The sequence below is a fragment of the Perca fluviatilis genome, chromosome 18 (assembly GCF_010015445.1).
Source record: "Perca fluviatilis chromosome 18, GENO_Pfluv_1.0, whole genome shotgun sequence".
Taxonomy (NCBI): Eukaryota; Metazoa; Chordata; class Actinopteri; order Perciformes; family Percidae; genus Perca; species Perca fluviatilis.
In genome coordinates this window covers 36,605,321-36,620,784 of record NC_053129.1, presented here as the reverse complement: position 1 = coordinate 36,620,784, position 15,464 = coordinate 36,605,321, and the positions used below count along the sequence as shown (strand labels likewise).

Below are 15,464 nucleotides of genomic sequence, written 5' to 3'. Positions count from 1 at the left end.
TAACCAGCTGCATTATTTAAAGTATTAAGTGATTATTAATACGTTTATTAATAATTATTAATTCATTATTAATTAATGTACCCCCCCCCCAGACCCGTGCCTGTACATCCCGCGGTTCGCCCACATGTTGGAGTTCGGCGTGAAGACCCACGAGGTTTCCATGACGGCGCTGCGTCTGGTGCAGCGGATGAAGAGGGACTGGATGCACACGGGACGGAGGCCCTCAGGGCTCTGTGGAGCAGGTAGGACATGGCCGCCGTTACCTGGCAACAGCATACAGTAACAACCATGTTCACCTGTTACCTGGCAACAGCATACAGTAACAACCATGTTCACCTGTTACCTGGCAACAGCATACAGTAACAACCACATGTTCACCCGTTACCTGGCAACAGCATACAGTAACAACCATGTTCACCTGTTACCTGGCAACAGCATACAGTAACAACCACATGTTCACCCGTTACCTGGCAACAGCTTATAGTAACAACCACGTGTTCACCCGTTACCTGGCAACAGCATACAGTAACAACCACAGGTTCACCCGTTACCTGGCAACAGCATACAATAACAACCACGTGTTCACCCGTTACCTGGCAACAGCATACAGTAACAACCACGTGTTCACCCGTTACCTGGCAACAGCATACAATAACAACCACGTGTTCACCCGTTACCTGGCAACAGCATACAGTAACAACCACCTGTTCACCCGTTACCTGGCAACAGCATACAATAACAACCACGTGTTCACCCGTTACCTGGCAACAGCATACAGTAACAACCACGTGTTCACCCGTTACCTGGCAACAGCATACAGTAACAACCACAGGTTCACCCGTTACCTGGCAACAGCATACAGTAACAACCACATGTTCACCTGTTACCTGGCAACAGCATACAGTAACAACCACATGTTCACCCGTTACCTGGCAACAGCATACAATAACAACCACGTGTTCACCCGTTACCTGGCAACAGCATACAGTAACAACCACATGTTCACCTGTTACCTGGCAACAGCATACAGTAACAACCACATGTTCATCTGTTACCTGGCAACAGCTAACAATAACAACCGTATGTCCACCTGTTACCTAGCAACAGCTAACGCTCTGCTCGTCTCCTCAGCTCTGCTGGTCGCCGCTCGGATGCACAAGTTTCGGCGGACGGTGAAAGACGTGATCAGCGTGGTGAAGGTCTGCCAGACCACCCTGAGGAAGAGGTGGGAGCAGATTACAGTAGAATACAGTAGATTACAGTAGAATATAGTAATATAAAGTATTATACAGTAGATTACAGTAGAATACAGTATATTACAGTAGAATACAGTAGAATATAGTAGAATATAGTAATATAAAGTATTATACAGTAGATTACAGTAGAATACAGTAGAATATAGTAATATAAAGTATTATACAGTAGATTACAGTAGAATACAGTAGATTACAGTAGAATACAGTAGAATATAGTAATATAAAGTATTATACAGTAGATTACAGTAGAATGCAGTAGATTACAGTAGAATACAGTAGAATATAGTAATATAAAGTATTATACAGTAGATTACAGTAGAATACAGTATATTACAGTAGAATACAGTAGAATATAGTAATATAAAGTATTATACAGTAGATTACAGTAGAATAAAGTATATTACAGTAGAATACAGTAGAATATAGTAATATAAAGTATTATACAGTAGATTACAGTAGAATACAGTAGAATGCAGTAGATTACAGTAGAATACAGTAGAATATAGTAATATAAAGTATTATACAGTAGAATACAGTAGAATGCAGTAGATTACAGTAGAATACAGTAGAATATAGTAATATAAAGTATTATACAGTAGAATACAGTAGATTACAGTAGAATACAGTAGAATATAGTAATATAAAATATTATACAGTAGAATACAGTAGAATATAGTAATATAAAGTATTATACAGCAGATTACAGTAGAATACAGTAGATTACAGCAGATTACAATAGAATAGAGTAGATTTCAGTAGAATACAGTAGATTACAGTAGAATACAATAGATTACAGTAGAATACAGTAATATACAGTATTATTTAGTAGATTACAGTAGATTACAATATAATACAGTAGATTACAGTAATATACAGTATTATACAGTAGATTACAGTAGATTACACTATAATACAGTATATTACAGTAGAATACAGTAGATTACACTAATATACAGAAGATTACAGTAATATACAGTAGATTACAGTAGTATACAGTAGAATACAGTAGTATACAGTAGATTACAATATAATACAGCATATTACTGTAGATTACTGTAGAATACAGTAGATTACAATAGATTACACCAGATTACAGTAGAATACATTAGATTACAGTAGATTACAATAGGTTACAGTATATTACAGTAGAATACAGTATATTACAGTAGAATACATTAGCTTACAGTATATTACATTAGAATACAGTATATTATAGTAGAATACAGTAGATTACAGTATTATACAGTAGAATAAAGTAGATTACAGTAGAATACAGTAGATTACACTATAATACAGTAAATTACAGTAGAATACAGTAGATTACAGTAGAATAAAGTAGATTACGGTAGAATACAGTAGATTCCAGCGTCCTGTCTCCCTGTCTGCAGACTAACAGAGTTTGAGGACACGCCCACCAGTCAGCTGACCATCGATGAGTTCATGAAGGTGGATCTGGAGCAGGAGTGTGACCCCCCATCCTTCACCGCCGCGCAGCACAAAGTCAAGATGCAGCAGGTAGGACACTGGCTCTGATTGGCTGCTGATACATTAGTTAACCAATCACCAATGACCTTTACTGTCGTCTTCTTCTGCAGCTGGAACACGAACTGGCCAGGAAACTGGACGAAGTGGAGGGTCAGTTCCTAAATCTGCCACTCAGGGACTCATTTCGGACTCTTCGGAGGACACTAGAGGGTCAGGGAAGGACACTAGAGGGTCAGGGTCAGGACACTAGAGGGTCAGGGACACTACAGGGTCAGGACACTAGAGGGTCAGGACACTAGAGGGTCAGGGTCAGGACACTAGAGGGTCAGAGACACTAGAGGTTCAGGGGAAGGACACTAGAGGGTCAGGGGAAGGACCACTAGAGGGCCAAGGGAAGGACAGTAGAGGGTCAGGGTCAGGACACTAGAGGGTCAGGGTCAGGACACTAGAGGGTCAGGGGAAGGACACTAGAGGGCCAAGGGAAGGACACTAGAGGGTCAGGGGAAGGACACTAGAGGGTCAGGGTCAGGACACTAGAGGATCAGGGGAAGGACACTAGAGGGTCAGGGACACTAGAGGGTCAGGGGAAGGACACTAGAGGGCCAAGGGAAGGACACTAGAGGGTCAGGGGAAGGACACTAGAGGGTCAGGGGCAGGACACTAGAGGATCAGGGGAAGGACACTAGAGGGCCAAGGGGAAGGACACTAGAGGGTCAGGGGAAGGACACTAGAGGGTCAGGGTCAGGACACTAGAGGGTCAGGGTCAGGACACTAGAGGGTCAGGGGAAGGACCACTAGAGGGTCAGAGACACTAGAGTGTCAGGGGAAGGACCAGTAAAGGGTCAGGGTCAGGACACTAGAGGGTCAGGGGAAGGACACTAGAGGGTCAGGACATTAGAGGGTCCGGGGAAGGACACTAGAGGGGAAACGACTAGAGTTAAGTCAGAGGTCCAGGCAATGACCGATAGGGTCAGGGGAAGGACCACTAGAGGGTCAGGACACTAGAGGGTCAGGGACACTAGAGTGTCAGGGGAAGGACCAGTAAAGGGTCAGGGTCAGGACACTAGAGGGTCAGGGGAAGGACACTAGAGGGTCAGGACATTAGAGGGTCAGGGGAAGGACACTAGAGGGTCAGGGGAAGTACCACTAGAGGGTCAGGACAATAGAGGGTCAGGAAACTAGAGGCTCAGGGGAAGGACCACTAGAGGGTCAGGGGAAGGACCACTAGAGGGTCAGGGTCAGGACAATAGAGGGTCAGGACACTAGAGGGTCAGGGGAAGGACCACTAGAGGGTCAGGACACTAGAGGGTCAGGGGAAGGACACTAGAGGGTCAGGACACTAGAGGGTCAGGGGAAGGACACTAGAGGGTCAGAGGACACTAGAGGGTCAGGACACTAGAGGGTCAGGGGAAGGACACTAGAGGGTCAGGACACTAGTGGGTCAGGGGAAGGACACTAGAGGGTCAGGACACTAGAGGGTCAGGGGAAGGACACTAGAGGGTCAGGACACTAGAGGGTCAGGACACTAGAGGGTCAGGGGAAGGACACTAGAGGGTCAGGACACTAGTGGGTCAGGGGAAGGACACTAGAGGGTCAGGACACTAGAGGGTCAGGGGAAGGACACTAGAGGGTCAGGACACTAGAGGGTCAGGACACTAGAGGGTCAGGGGAAGGACTCACCTTTTCCATTTTTTCCCGCCAGGAGAGATCAGCTGCTACAAAGACGAGATCGAGACGGAGCTGGAGAAGAGCCGACCCAAGCTCAGAGGAATCTACGCCGCCTACGCCAAAGAAATCGGTCAGTACCGGTCCAGAGTCTGTCTTTACCGGTCCAGAGTCTGTCTTTACCGGTCCAGAGTCTGTCTGTACCGGTCCGGAGTCTGTCTGTACCACTCCGGTGTCTCTCTGTACCGGTCTTTCACAGTATCTGAAACATTTAACAACTATGGAGAAGTCTCTTAAATGAGTCAGCCATTATATCTTCCTACAACGACACAAAATGGTTATTTATAAAGTTATATGTAAACATTAATGTGGACTACTGCTTTCTAAACTGGACACTGGAGATTTATTTCACCACGTTTTTGTCGCATTATTCAAAGTTTTTGTCACTTTTTCTGAAGTTTTTTGTAGACCCATTGTTACAACAAACAGTTTAAATAAAGACATGAAAAGAACCAACATTTACCGTCTCTTTCCTTCTGTTTCCAGACCCCGAGGGCGTGGAGGTTGCGTCCTCGCCGTCTGAACCCGAGGCGGCGCCAGAGGGCGAAGAGGACGAGCTGCGAGCTGCCGCCGATCACCTGACGCAGAACTTCCTGTGTCAGGTGATCCAGGAGGAGGAGGGGCGGGGCCAGAAGATGGGGGAGGGGTTAGAGATGGAGGAGGCAGGACCAGAGAGGGAGGAGGCAGGGCTAGACATGGAGGGGGCGGGACCAGAGAGGGAGGAGGCAGGGCTAGACATGGAGGGGGCGGGACCAGAGAGGGAGGAGGCAGGGCTAGACATGGAGGGGGCGGGACCTCAGCGCCAGGCTGTCCCGCTGGCTGACATCCTGGGGAATCTGGCCAGTCTCCAACAGACCTTCCAGACCTTCAGCGAGACCGGAGAGAAACCAGACGGTACGGCTCAGCTCAGCATTCAATATGACTTTATTTATAACGCAAGTTATCTCAGGACACTTTACACATAATAATAATAATAATAATACATTATATTTATATAGCGCTTTACATGGTACTCAAAGACACTTCACAGTAAAACCAGTAACTATCTGGTGAGAAATGTTGGACTATTGTATGTGGAAGGCTAACAGTTCAGGTCAGAACAGTCACAGATGTGTATGGGGAGGGAGTTCCAGAGGGAGGGGGCTGTAAACGTTAAATAAACGTGCTGCTGCGTGTTGTCGGGGCTGAACGTGGACCTGGTGTGGTGGAGTTTGTTCTGACGGTTCCTGTTTGTGGTCCTGTTTGACAGACGAGCAGTCGGAGAGCGGAGAGCTGGACCTGATGGGGATCGACGACCACGAGATAGAAAAGGTTTGTTTATCTGCTGAACTGATTCAGGCTTTTACTGTGAAAGGGTGTGAGTACAGGAAGTGTGACTGTGGTTTTGTGCTGTACAGTACATCCTGAACGAGCGGGAGGTTGAGGTGAAGACAGAGCTATGGATGAAACAGAACGAGGAATACCTGAAGGAGCAGAAAGGTCTGGAAACCTCTTCACCATCTTCATCATCATCGTCAGGGTTCTGGGTTCTGATTGGCTGTTTGTGTTTACAGAGAAAGAAGAGAGGATACAGAAAGAGAAAGAACAGGGGACGTACAAAGAGAAGGTAAGTCAACAACAGGGACCAACATGGGCCGACAGGGTCTCCCAGCCCTTAAGTCAAGGGGCCGACAGGGACCAACTGGGTCTCCCAGCCTCAAGTCAAGGGGCCGACAGGGACCACAACAGGGTCTCATAGCCTCAAGTCAAGGGGCCGACAGGGACCACAACAGGGTCTCCCGGCCTCAAGTCAAGGGGCCGACATGGACCAACAGGGTCTCTCAGCCTCAAGTCAAGGGGCTGACAGGACCAACATGGGCCGACAGGGACCAACAGGGTCTCTCAGCCTCAAGTCAAGGGGCTGATAGAGACCAACAGAGTCTCTCAGCCTCAAGTCAAGGGGCTGACAGGGACCAACAGGGTCTCCCGGCCTCAAGTCAAGGGGCTGACAAAGACCAACAGAGTCTCTCAGCCTCAAGTCAAGGGGCTGACATGGACCAACAGAGTCTCACAGCCTCAAGTCAAGGGGCTGACAGGGACCAACAGGTACTGACAGGGACCAACAGGGTCTCTTGTTCTGAAGTCAAGGGCCCCCCCCCCCCCCCCCTCCCCCCTCCCCCACCCCCCCCCCCCCCCCCCCAGGGGGTGAAGGGCCAAAGCGCTGACAGGGACCAACAGGGTCTCACAGCCTCAAGTCAAGGGGCTGACAGGGACCAACAGGGTCTCACAGCCTCAAGTCAAGGGGCTGACAGGGACCAACAGGGTCTCCCAGCCTCAAGTCAAGGGGCTGACAGGGACCAACAGGGGCTGACAGGGACCACCAGGGTCTCCCAGCCTCAAGTCAAGGGGCTGACAAGGACCAATAGGGGCTGACAGGGACCAACAGGGTCTCCCAGCCTCAAGTCAAGGGGCTGACAGGGACCAACGGGTGCTCTCCCCGCCTCCTCAAGTCAAGGGGCTGACAGGGAACAACAGGGTCTCGCCTCAAGTCAAGGGGCTGACAGGGACCAACAGGTCTCCGTCAAGCAAGGGGCTGACAGAGGACCAACAGGGTCCTCCCCGTCAAGTCAAGGGGCTGACAGCAGGACCAACAGGTCTCCTGTTCAGAGTCAAGGGGCTGACAGGGACCAACAGGGTCTCCCGGCCCCTCAAGTCAAGGGGCTGACATGGACCAACAGGGTCTCCGAGCCTCAAGTCAAGGGGGCTGACTACAGGGACCAACAGGGGCTGACAGGGTCCCAACAGGGGCTGACAGGGACCAACAGGGTCTCCCAGTCTCAAGTCAAGGGGCGGACAGGGACCAAATTCACAGCCTCGCTCAAGTCAAGGGGCTGACGGACCAACAGGGTCTCCCAGTAAGAAGGGGACAGGACCAAAGGCACGGGACCACCAGGGTCTCCCAGCCTCAAGTCAAGGGGCCGACAGGGACCAACAGGGGCTAACAGGGACCAACAGGGGCTGACAGGGACCAACAGGGTCTCCCAGCCTCAAGTCAAGGGGCTGACAGGGACCAACAGGGTCTCCCAGCCTCAAGTCAAGGGGCTGACAGGGACCAACAGGGGCTGACAGGGACCAACAGGGTCTCCCAGCCTCAAGTCAAGGGGCTGACAGGGACCAACAGGGGCTGACAGGGACCAACAGGGGCTGACAGGGACCAACAGGGTCTCCCAGCCTCAAGGTCAGAGGGCTGACAGGGACCAAAGGCCTCAGGAAAGCTAACAGGGTCTCCCAGCCTCAAGTCAAGGGGCTGACAGGGTCTCCCGGCCTCAAGTCAAGTCTGACCTCCTGTGTCTGACTTCCTGTGTCTGACTTCCTGTGTCTGACTTCCTGTGTGCAGCCGAAGAAGAAGAAGAAGAAAGTGCCGGTGGCGGCGTTGACGGCCGGCGAGGCGATCGAGAGGATGTTGGAGAAGAAGAAGATCTCCAGTAAGATCAACTACGACGTCCTGCGGGACCTGAACAGCCGCGGGACAGGAAGTGGGGGGGGCAGCAGTCCCAGCAGATCAAACGCCGAGGCCGACCCCCCCACTGCCACCGCCGCCGGGAAACGCCTCAACCGGCGGCGCCGCAGGAACAGCGACGCTAACCGAGACTTTGCGGCTAACGCTAGCATCATGGGGAAGAGGTACACTACACACACACACACACACACTCACACACAGAGAGACACACACAGAGACACACACACACACACACACACACACACAGAGAAACACACACACAGACACACACACACACACACACACACAGAGACGCACACACACACACACACACACACACAGAGACACACACACACACACAGAGACACACACAGAAAACACACACACACACACACACACACACAGAGAAGACACACACACACACACAACACACAGAGACACACACACACAGAGACACACACACTCACAGAGACACACACACAAAGGTCTATACAAAAAGAGACATCACATACAGTATTAGGAGACACACTAAGGTCTATACACAAGAGACACTCACATACAGTATTAGGGGACACACAAAGGTCTATATACAAAGAGACTCACATACAGTATTAGGGGACACACTAAGGTCTATATACAAAAGAGACTTCAGATACAGTATTAGGGACCACTAAGGTCTATATAAAAGAGACTTCAGATACAGTTAAGGGACCACTAAGGTCTATATAAAAGACTTCCAGATACAGTATAGGGGACCACTAAGGTCTATATAAAGAGACTTCAGATACAGTATTAGGGACCACTAAGGTCTATATAAAAGAGACTTCAGATACAGTATTAGGGACCACTAAGGTCTATAAAAAGAGACTTCAGATACAGTATTAGGGGACCACTAAGGTCTATATAAAAGAGACTTCAGATACAGTATTAGGGGACCACTAAGGTCTATATAAAGAGACTTCAGATACAGTATTAGGGGACCACTAAGGTCTATATAAAGAGACTTCAGATACAGTATTAGGGGACCACTAAAGGTCTATATAAAGAGACTTCAGATACAGTATTAGGGGACCACTAAGGTCTATATAAAGAGACTTCAGATACAGTATTAGGGGACCACTAAGGTCTATATAAAGAGACTTCAGATACAGTATTAGGGACCACTAGGGCTATATAAAAGAGACTTCAGATACAGTATTAGGGACCACTAAGGTCTATATAAAGAGACTTCAGATACAGTATTAGAGGACCACTAAGGTCTATATAAAAGAGACTTCAGATACAGTATTAGGGGACCACTAAGGTCTATATAAAAGAGACTTCAGATACAGTATTAGGGGACCACTAAGGTCTATATAAAAGAGACTTCAGATACAGTATTAGGGGACCACTAAGGTCTATATAAAGAGACTTCAGATACAGTATTAGGGGACCACTAAGGTCTATATAAAGAGACTTCAGATACAGTATTAAGGGACCACTAAGGTCTATATAAAGAGACTTCAGATACAGTATTAGGGGACCACTAAGGTCTATATAAAAGAGACTTCAGATACAGTATTAGGGACCACTAAGGTCTATATAAAGAGACTTCAGATACAGTATTAGGGGACCACTAAGGTCTATATAAAAGAGACTTCAGATACAGTATTAGGGACCACTAAGGTCTATATAAAAGAGACTTCAGATACAGTATTAGGGGACCACTAAGGTCTATATAAAGAGACTTCAGATACAGTATTAGGAGACCACTAAGGTCTATATAAAAGAGACTACAGATACAGTATTAGGGGACCACTAAGGTCTATATAAAGAGACTTCAGATACAGTAAGGGGACCACTAAGGTCTATATAAAGAGACTTCAGATACAGTATTAGGGGACCACTAAGGTCTATATAAAAGAGACTTCAGATACAGTATTAGGGGACCACTAAGGTCTATATAAAAGAGACTTCAGATACAGTATTAGGGGACACTAAGGTCTATATAAAGAGACTTCAGATACAGTATTAAGGGGACCACTAAGGTCTATATAAAGAGACTTCAGATACAGTATTAGGGGACCACTAAGGTCTATAAAAGACTTCAGATACAGTATAGCAAAAGTCTATATAAAGAGACTTCAGATACAGTTTAGGGACCACTAAGGTCTATATAAAGAGACTTCAGATACAGTATTAGGGGACCACTAAGGTCTATATAAAGAGACTTCAGATACAGTATTAGGGACCACTAAGGTCTATATAAAAGAGACTTCAGATACAGTATTAGGGGACCACTAAGGTCTATATAAAAGAGACTTCAGATACAGTATTAGGGGACCACTAAGGTCTATATAAAGAGAGACTTCAGATACAGTATTAGGGGACCACTAAGGTCTATATTAAAGAGACTTCAGATACAGTAGGGGACCACTAAGGTCTATATAAAAGAGACTTCAGATACAGTATTAGGGGACCACTAAGGTCTATATAAAGAGACTTCAGATACAGTATTAGGGGACCACTAAGGTCTATATAAAGAGACTTCAGATACAGTATTAAGGGACCACTAAGGTCTATATAAAGAGACTTCAGATACAGTATTAAGGGACCACTAAGGTCTATATAAAGAGACTTCAGATACAGTATTAGGGGACCACTAAGGTCTATATAAAAGAAACTTCAGATACAGTATTAGGGGACCACTAAGGTCTATATAAAAGAGACTTCAGATACAGTATTAGGGGACCACTAAGGTCTATATAAAAGAGACTTCAGATACAGTAATAAGGGGACCACTAAGGTCTATATAAAAAGAGACTTCGGATACAGTATTAGGGGACCACTAAGGTCTATATAAAAGAGACTTCAGATACAGTATTAGGGGACCACTAAGGTCTATATAAAGAGACTTCAGATACAGTATTAGGGGACCACTAAGGTCTATATAAAGAGACTTCAGATACAGTATTAGGGGACCACTAAGGTCTATATAAAAGAGACTTCAGATACAGTATTAGGGGACCACTAAGGTCTATATAAAGAGACTTCAGATACAGTATTAGGGGACCACTAAGGTCTATATAAAGAGACTTCAGATACAGTATTAGGGGACCACTAAGGTCTATATAAAAGAGACTTCAGATACAGTATTAGGGGACCACTAAGGTCTATATAAAGAGACTTCAGATACAGTATTAGGGGACCACTAAGGTCTATATAAAGAGACTTCAGATACAGTATTAGGGGACCACTAAGGTCTATAAAAGAGACTTCAGATACGGTATTAGGGGACCACTAAGGTCTATATAAAAGAGACTTCAGATACAGTATTAGGGGACCACTAAGGTCTATATAAAAGAGACTTCAGATACAGTATTAGGGGACCACTAAGGTCTATATAAAGAGACTTCAGATACAGTATTAGGGGACCACTAAGGTCTATATAAAAGAGACTTCAGATACAGTATTAGGGGACCACTAAGGTCTATATAAAGAGACTTCAGATACAGTATTAGGGGACCACTAAGGTCTATATAAAGAGACTGCAGATACAGTATTAGGGGACCACTAAGGCCTATATAAAAGAGACTTCAGATACAGTATTAGGGGACCACTAAGGTCTATATAAAGAGACTTCAGATACAGTATTAGGGGACCACTAAGGCCTATATAAAAGAGACTTCAGATACAGTATTAGGGGACCACTAAGGTCTATATAAAGAGACTTCAGATACAGTATTAGGGGACCACTTAAGGTCTATATAAAAGAGACTTCAGATACAGTATTAGGGGACCACTAAGGTCTATATAAAAGAGACTTCAGATACAGTATTAGGGGACCACTAAGGTCTATATAAAAGAGACTTCAGATACAGTATTAGGGGACCACTAAGGTCTATATAAAAGAGACTTCAGATACAGTATTAGGGGACCACTAAGGTCTATATAAAAAGACTTCAGATACAGTATAGGGGACCACTAGGATATATAAAGAGCTTCAGATACAGTATTAGGGACCACAAGGTCTATAAAAAGAGACTTCGATACAGTATTGGGCCAGGTCTAAGATTACATTGGGGCTAAGGTATATAAAGAGACTTCAGATACAGTATTAGGGGACCACTAAGGTCTATATAAAAGAGACTTCAGATACAGTGTGATAACTAACCCGTTCATCTTGTTGTTGCAGGGTGCGCCTCCTCTTGTCCTCCACATCTAAGAAGAAGAAAACAGCGCTCCAGGTGATGTCACAGCGTCCGTTTACACTTTGAATCAGAAACTGATCACGACGAGTTTATTGAAATCAGCGTAGGATGGAAATCTGTTGATTTAGTTTTTATATTAAGTTTTTTTTGACACTTTTGCGGCTTCTTCCGCAGAAGTGGAAACTCAAAGAATCATTAAAATCTCTTCAGACCCAAAGAATCATTAAAATCTCTTCAGACTCAAAGAATCATTAAAATCTCTTCAGACTCAAAGAATCATTAAAATCTCTTCAGACTCAAAGAATCATTAAAATCTCTTCAGACTCAAAGAATCATTAAAATCTCTTCAGACTCAAAGAATCATTAAAATCTCTTCAGACTCAAAGAATCATTAAAATCTCTTCAGACTCAAAGAATCATTAAAATCTCTTCACACTCAAAGAATCATTAAAATCTCTTCAGACTCAAAGAATCATTTAAAGGATAATTCTGGCGCAAAATGACCCTAGGGTGTTCACGGTTCGACTGGTTCCCAAAATGGCGTCTGCATGTATACCCGAAGGTACTGTCTTTATAGTCTATCTTTTTAATAAACTGTCTGTACACTTACAGAGTCCTCAATGCTTGAGTTAACACGTAGGGACCCCATTATGCTTCCGTGGAAGTCTGGTGCTATGTTGAGCCTTGTTAGTGGTGTAGAAATAGAGATTTACCCTCTGCCCCGAACGCTAGCGTTAGCAGCTAACCACCGCTTAGCGGTAGCTAGTTTAAAGCTAGAGACACATTAGATTACCATGACAACATGTCCCAGAGAACGGTCGACTAGGTACACATGTGTTATTAACTCCTAGGGTCATTTTACAGATTGTCCTTTAAAGACTCTTCAGACTCAAAGATACGCGTGTTTCCGATGCTTTCTGGGAGACTTTTTGGTTTTATTTTAAGAGTCTTTTTCTGCACATCGTTAATTAAAACCTGAATCTGTTTCCCGCCTTTAGGCAGAAAACCCCGTCACCGTGGCAGCAGCTGAACCCGACACGGCCCCCTCCCCCCCGCTGGCCGGCGCCCTGGTGGAGGCGGAGGAAGAGGAGGAGGAAGAGGAGGTCGTGGTGGAGGAGGAGGAGTGCGTCAGCGCTCTGCAGCTCGTCGGAGGTCAGTCCGGGCTTTTATTCTGGAGGGATGTACTTTGTAATCTTTATTTTATTGTGAAAGGTACCGTATGTGTCCATATAAGAGATATTTTATTGTGAAAGGTACCGTATGTGTCCATATAAGAGATTATATTTTATTGTGAAAGGTACCGTATGTGTCCATATAGGAGATTATATTTTATTGTGAAAGGTACCGTATGTGTCCATATAGGAGATTATATTTTATTGTGAAAGGTACCATATGTGTCCATATAGGAGATTATATTTTATTGTGAAAGGTACCGTATGTGTCCATATAGGAGATTATATTTTATTGTGAAAGGTACCGTATGTGTCCATATAGGAGATTATATTTTATTGTGAAAGGTACCGTATGTGTCCATATAGGAGATAATATTTTATTGTGAAAGGTACCGTATGTGTCCATATAGGAGATTATATTTTATTTTGAAAGGTACCATATGTGTCCATATAGGAGATAATATTTTATTGTGAAAGGTACCGTATGTGTCCATATAGGAGATTATATTTTATTGTGAAAGGTACCGTATGTGTCCATATAGGAGATTATATTTTATTGTGAAAGGTACCGTATGTGTCCATATAGGAGATTATATTTTATTGTGAAAGGTACCATATGTGTCCATATAGGAGATTATATTTTATTGTGAAAGGTACCGTATGTGTCCATATAGGAGATAATATTTTATTGTGAAAGGTACCGTATGTGTCCATATAGGAGATTATATTTTATTGTGAAAGGTACCATATGTGTCCATATAGGAGATTATATTTTATTGTGAAAAGGTACCATATGTGTCCATATAGGAGATTATATTTTATTGTGAAAGGTACTGTATGTGTCCATAGAGGAGATTATATTTTATTGTGAAAGGTACTGTATGTGTCCATATAGGAGATTATATTTTATTGTGAAAGGTACTGTATGTGTCCATAGAGGAGATAATATTTTATTGTGAAAGGTACCGTATGTGTCCATATAGGAGATTATATTTTATTGTGAAAGGTACCGTATGTGTCCATATAGGATAGTGTTTCCTGATTGGTTGATTTGTGTTCCCTGATTGGTTGATTTCTGTTTCCTGATTGGTTGATTTCTGTTTTCTGATTGGTTGCTTTGTGTTCCCAGATTACGGCTGTGAGGAGGAGGAAGTATTCTAGCCGCTGACCTTTGACCTCCAGTGACCAAACTCTCCGTCCAATCAGAAGGCTCCAGAGAGCCAGCTCTGTGATGGCTTGAACTCTCGTTGATGAACTGAAAGAGATTTTTAAACATTTTCGTGTTGTACAAAGTGTATTTTTATAAGCTGTGTGTAGATGGATGTGTTTGTTTTTCTGTGTTTTCTTATTAAATGTGTCGATGGATCTGATTGGTCCTGACGACAGGAAGACAAAACTAATTATCCAAACTTTATTTACACAACAGTTTGCTCACAAACTTCGTATCGTTCGCTGTTTCAACCGCTGCAGCAAACAGACACACACACACACACACTCAGACACACACAGACACACACACACACTCAGACACAGACACACACACACACACACAGTCAGACACACACACACACACACACTCAGACACACACACACACACACACACACACCAGACACACACACACACACACACACACAATAGACACACAAACACACACACACACACACACACACACACAGAACACACAAAAGCACAACACACACACACAGTCAGACACAGACACACACACACACACTCACACAGACACACACACACACACACACGGTCAGACACAGACACACACACACTCAGACACACACACACTCAGACACACACACACACAGACACACACAGACACACACACACACACACACAGAACTCAGACACACACACACTCAGACACACACACAACACACAGTCAGACACACACAGACACACACACACACTCAGACGCACACAGACACACACAGACACACACACTGAGACACGCACACACACACACACACACATAACAAAACACAAAAACAGACACACACAACACACACAGACACACACACAGACACACACAAACACACCACACACACACACACACACAGTCAACACACACACCAAACAACACACACCACACACTCAAAAAAAACAACAACACAACACACACACACACAGACAGACACACACACA

General features: G+C 44.7%; 1 protein-coding gene across 1 annotated transcript in view; it reads left to right on the top strand.

Moving 5' to 3' along the window:
- LOC120546679 (transcription factor IIIB 90 kDa subunit-like) overlaps positions 1 to 14,702 on the top strand; it is a 45,925-nt gene extending 31,223 nt beyond the window's left edge. The window contains exons 7-20 of the mRNA XM_039781800.1: positions 93 to 242; positions 1,132 to 1,225; positions 2,645 to 2,771; positions 2,852 to 2,891; positions 4,444 to 4,539; positions 4,953 to 5,112; positions 5,227 to 5,360; positions 5,716 to 5,777; positions 5,864 to 5,945; positions 6,020 to 6,072; positions 7,843 to 8,129; positions 12,119 to 12,170; positions 13,133 to 13,286; positions 14,436 to 14,702. Coding sequence (XP_039637734.1) covers positions 93 to 242; positions 1,132 to 1,225; positions 2,645 to 2,771; positions 2,852 to 2,891; positions 4,444 to 4,539; positions 4,953 to 5,112; positions 5,227 to 5,360; positions 5,716 to 5,777; positions 5,864 to 5,945; positions 6,020 to 6,072; positions 7,843 to 8,129; positions 12,119 to 12,170; positions 13,133 to 13,286; positions 14,436 to 14,467 — 1,523 coding nt within the window. The 3' untranslated portion in view covers positions 14,468 to 14,702. The remainder of the gene's footprint in view (positions 1 to 92; positions 243 to 1,131; positions 1,226 to 2,644; positions 2,772 to 2,851; positions 2,892 to 4,443; positions 4,540 to 4,952; positions 5,113 to 5,226; positions 5,361 to 5,715; positions 5,778 to 5,863; positions 5,946 to 6,019; positions 6,073 to 7,842; positions 8,130 to 12,118; positions 12,171 to 13,132; positions 13,287 to 14,435) is intronic.
- Positions 14,703 to 15,464: the final 762 nt, after the last annotated feature.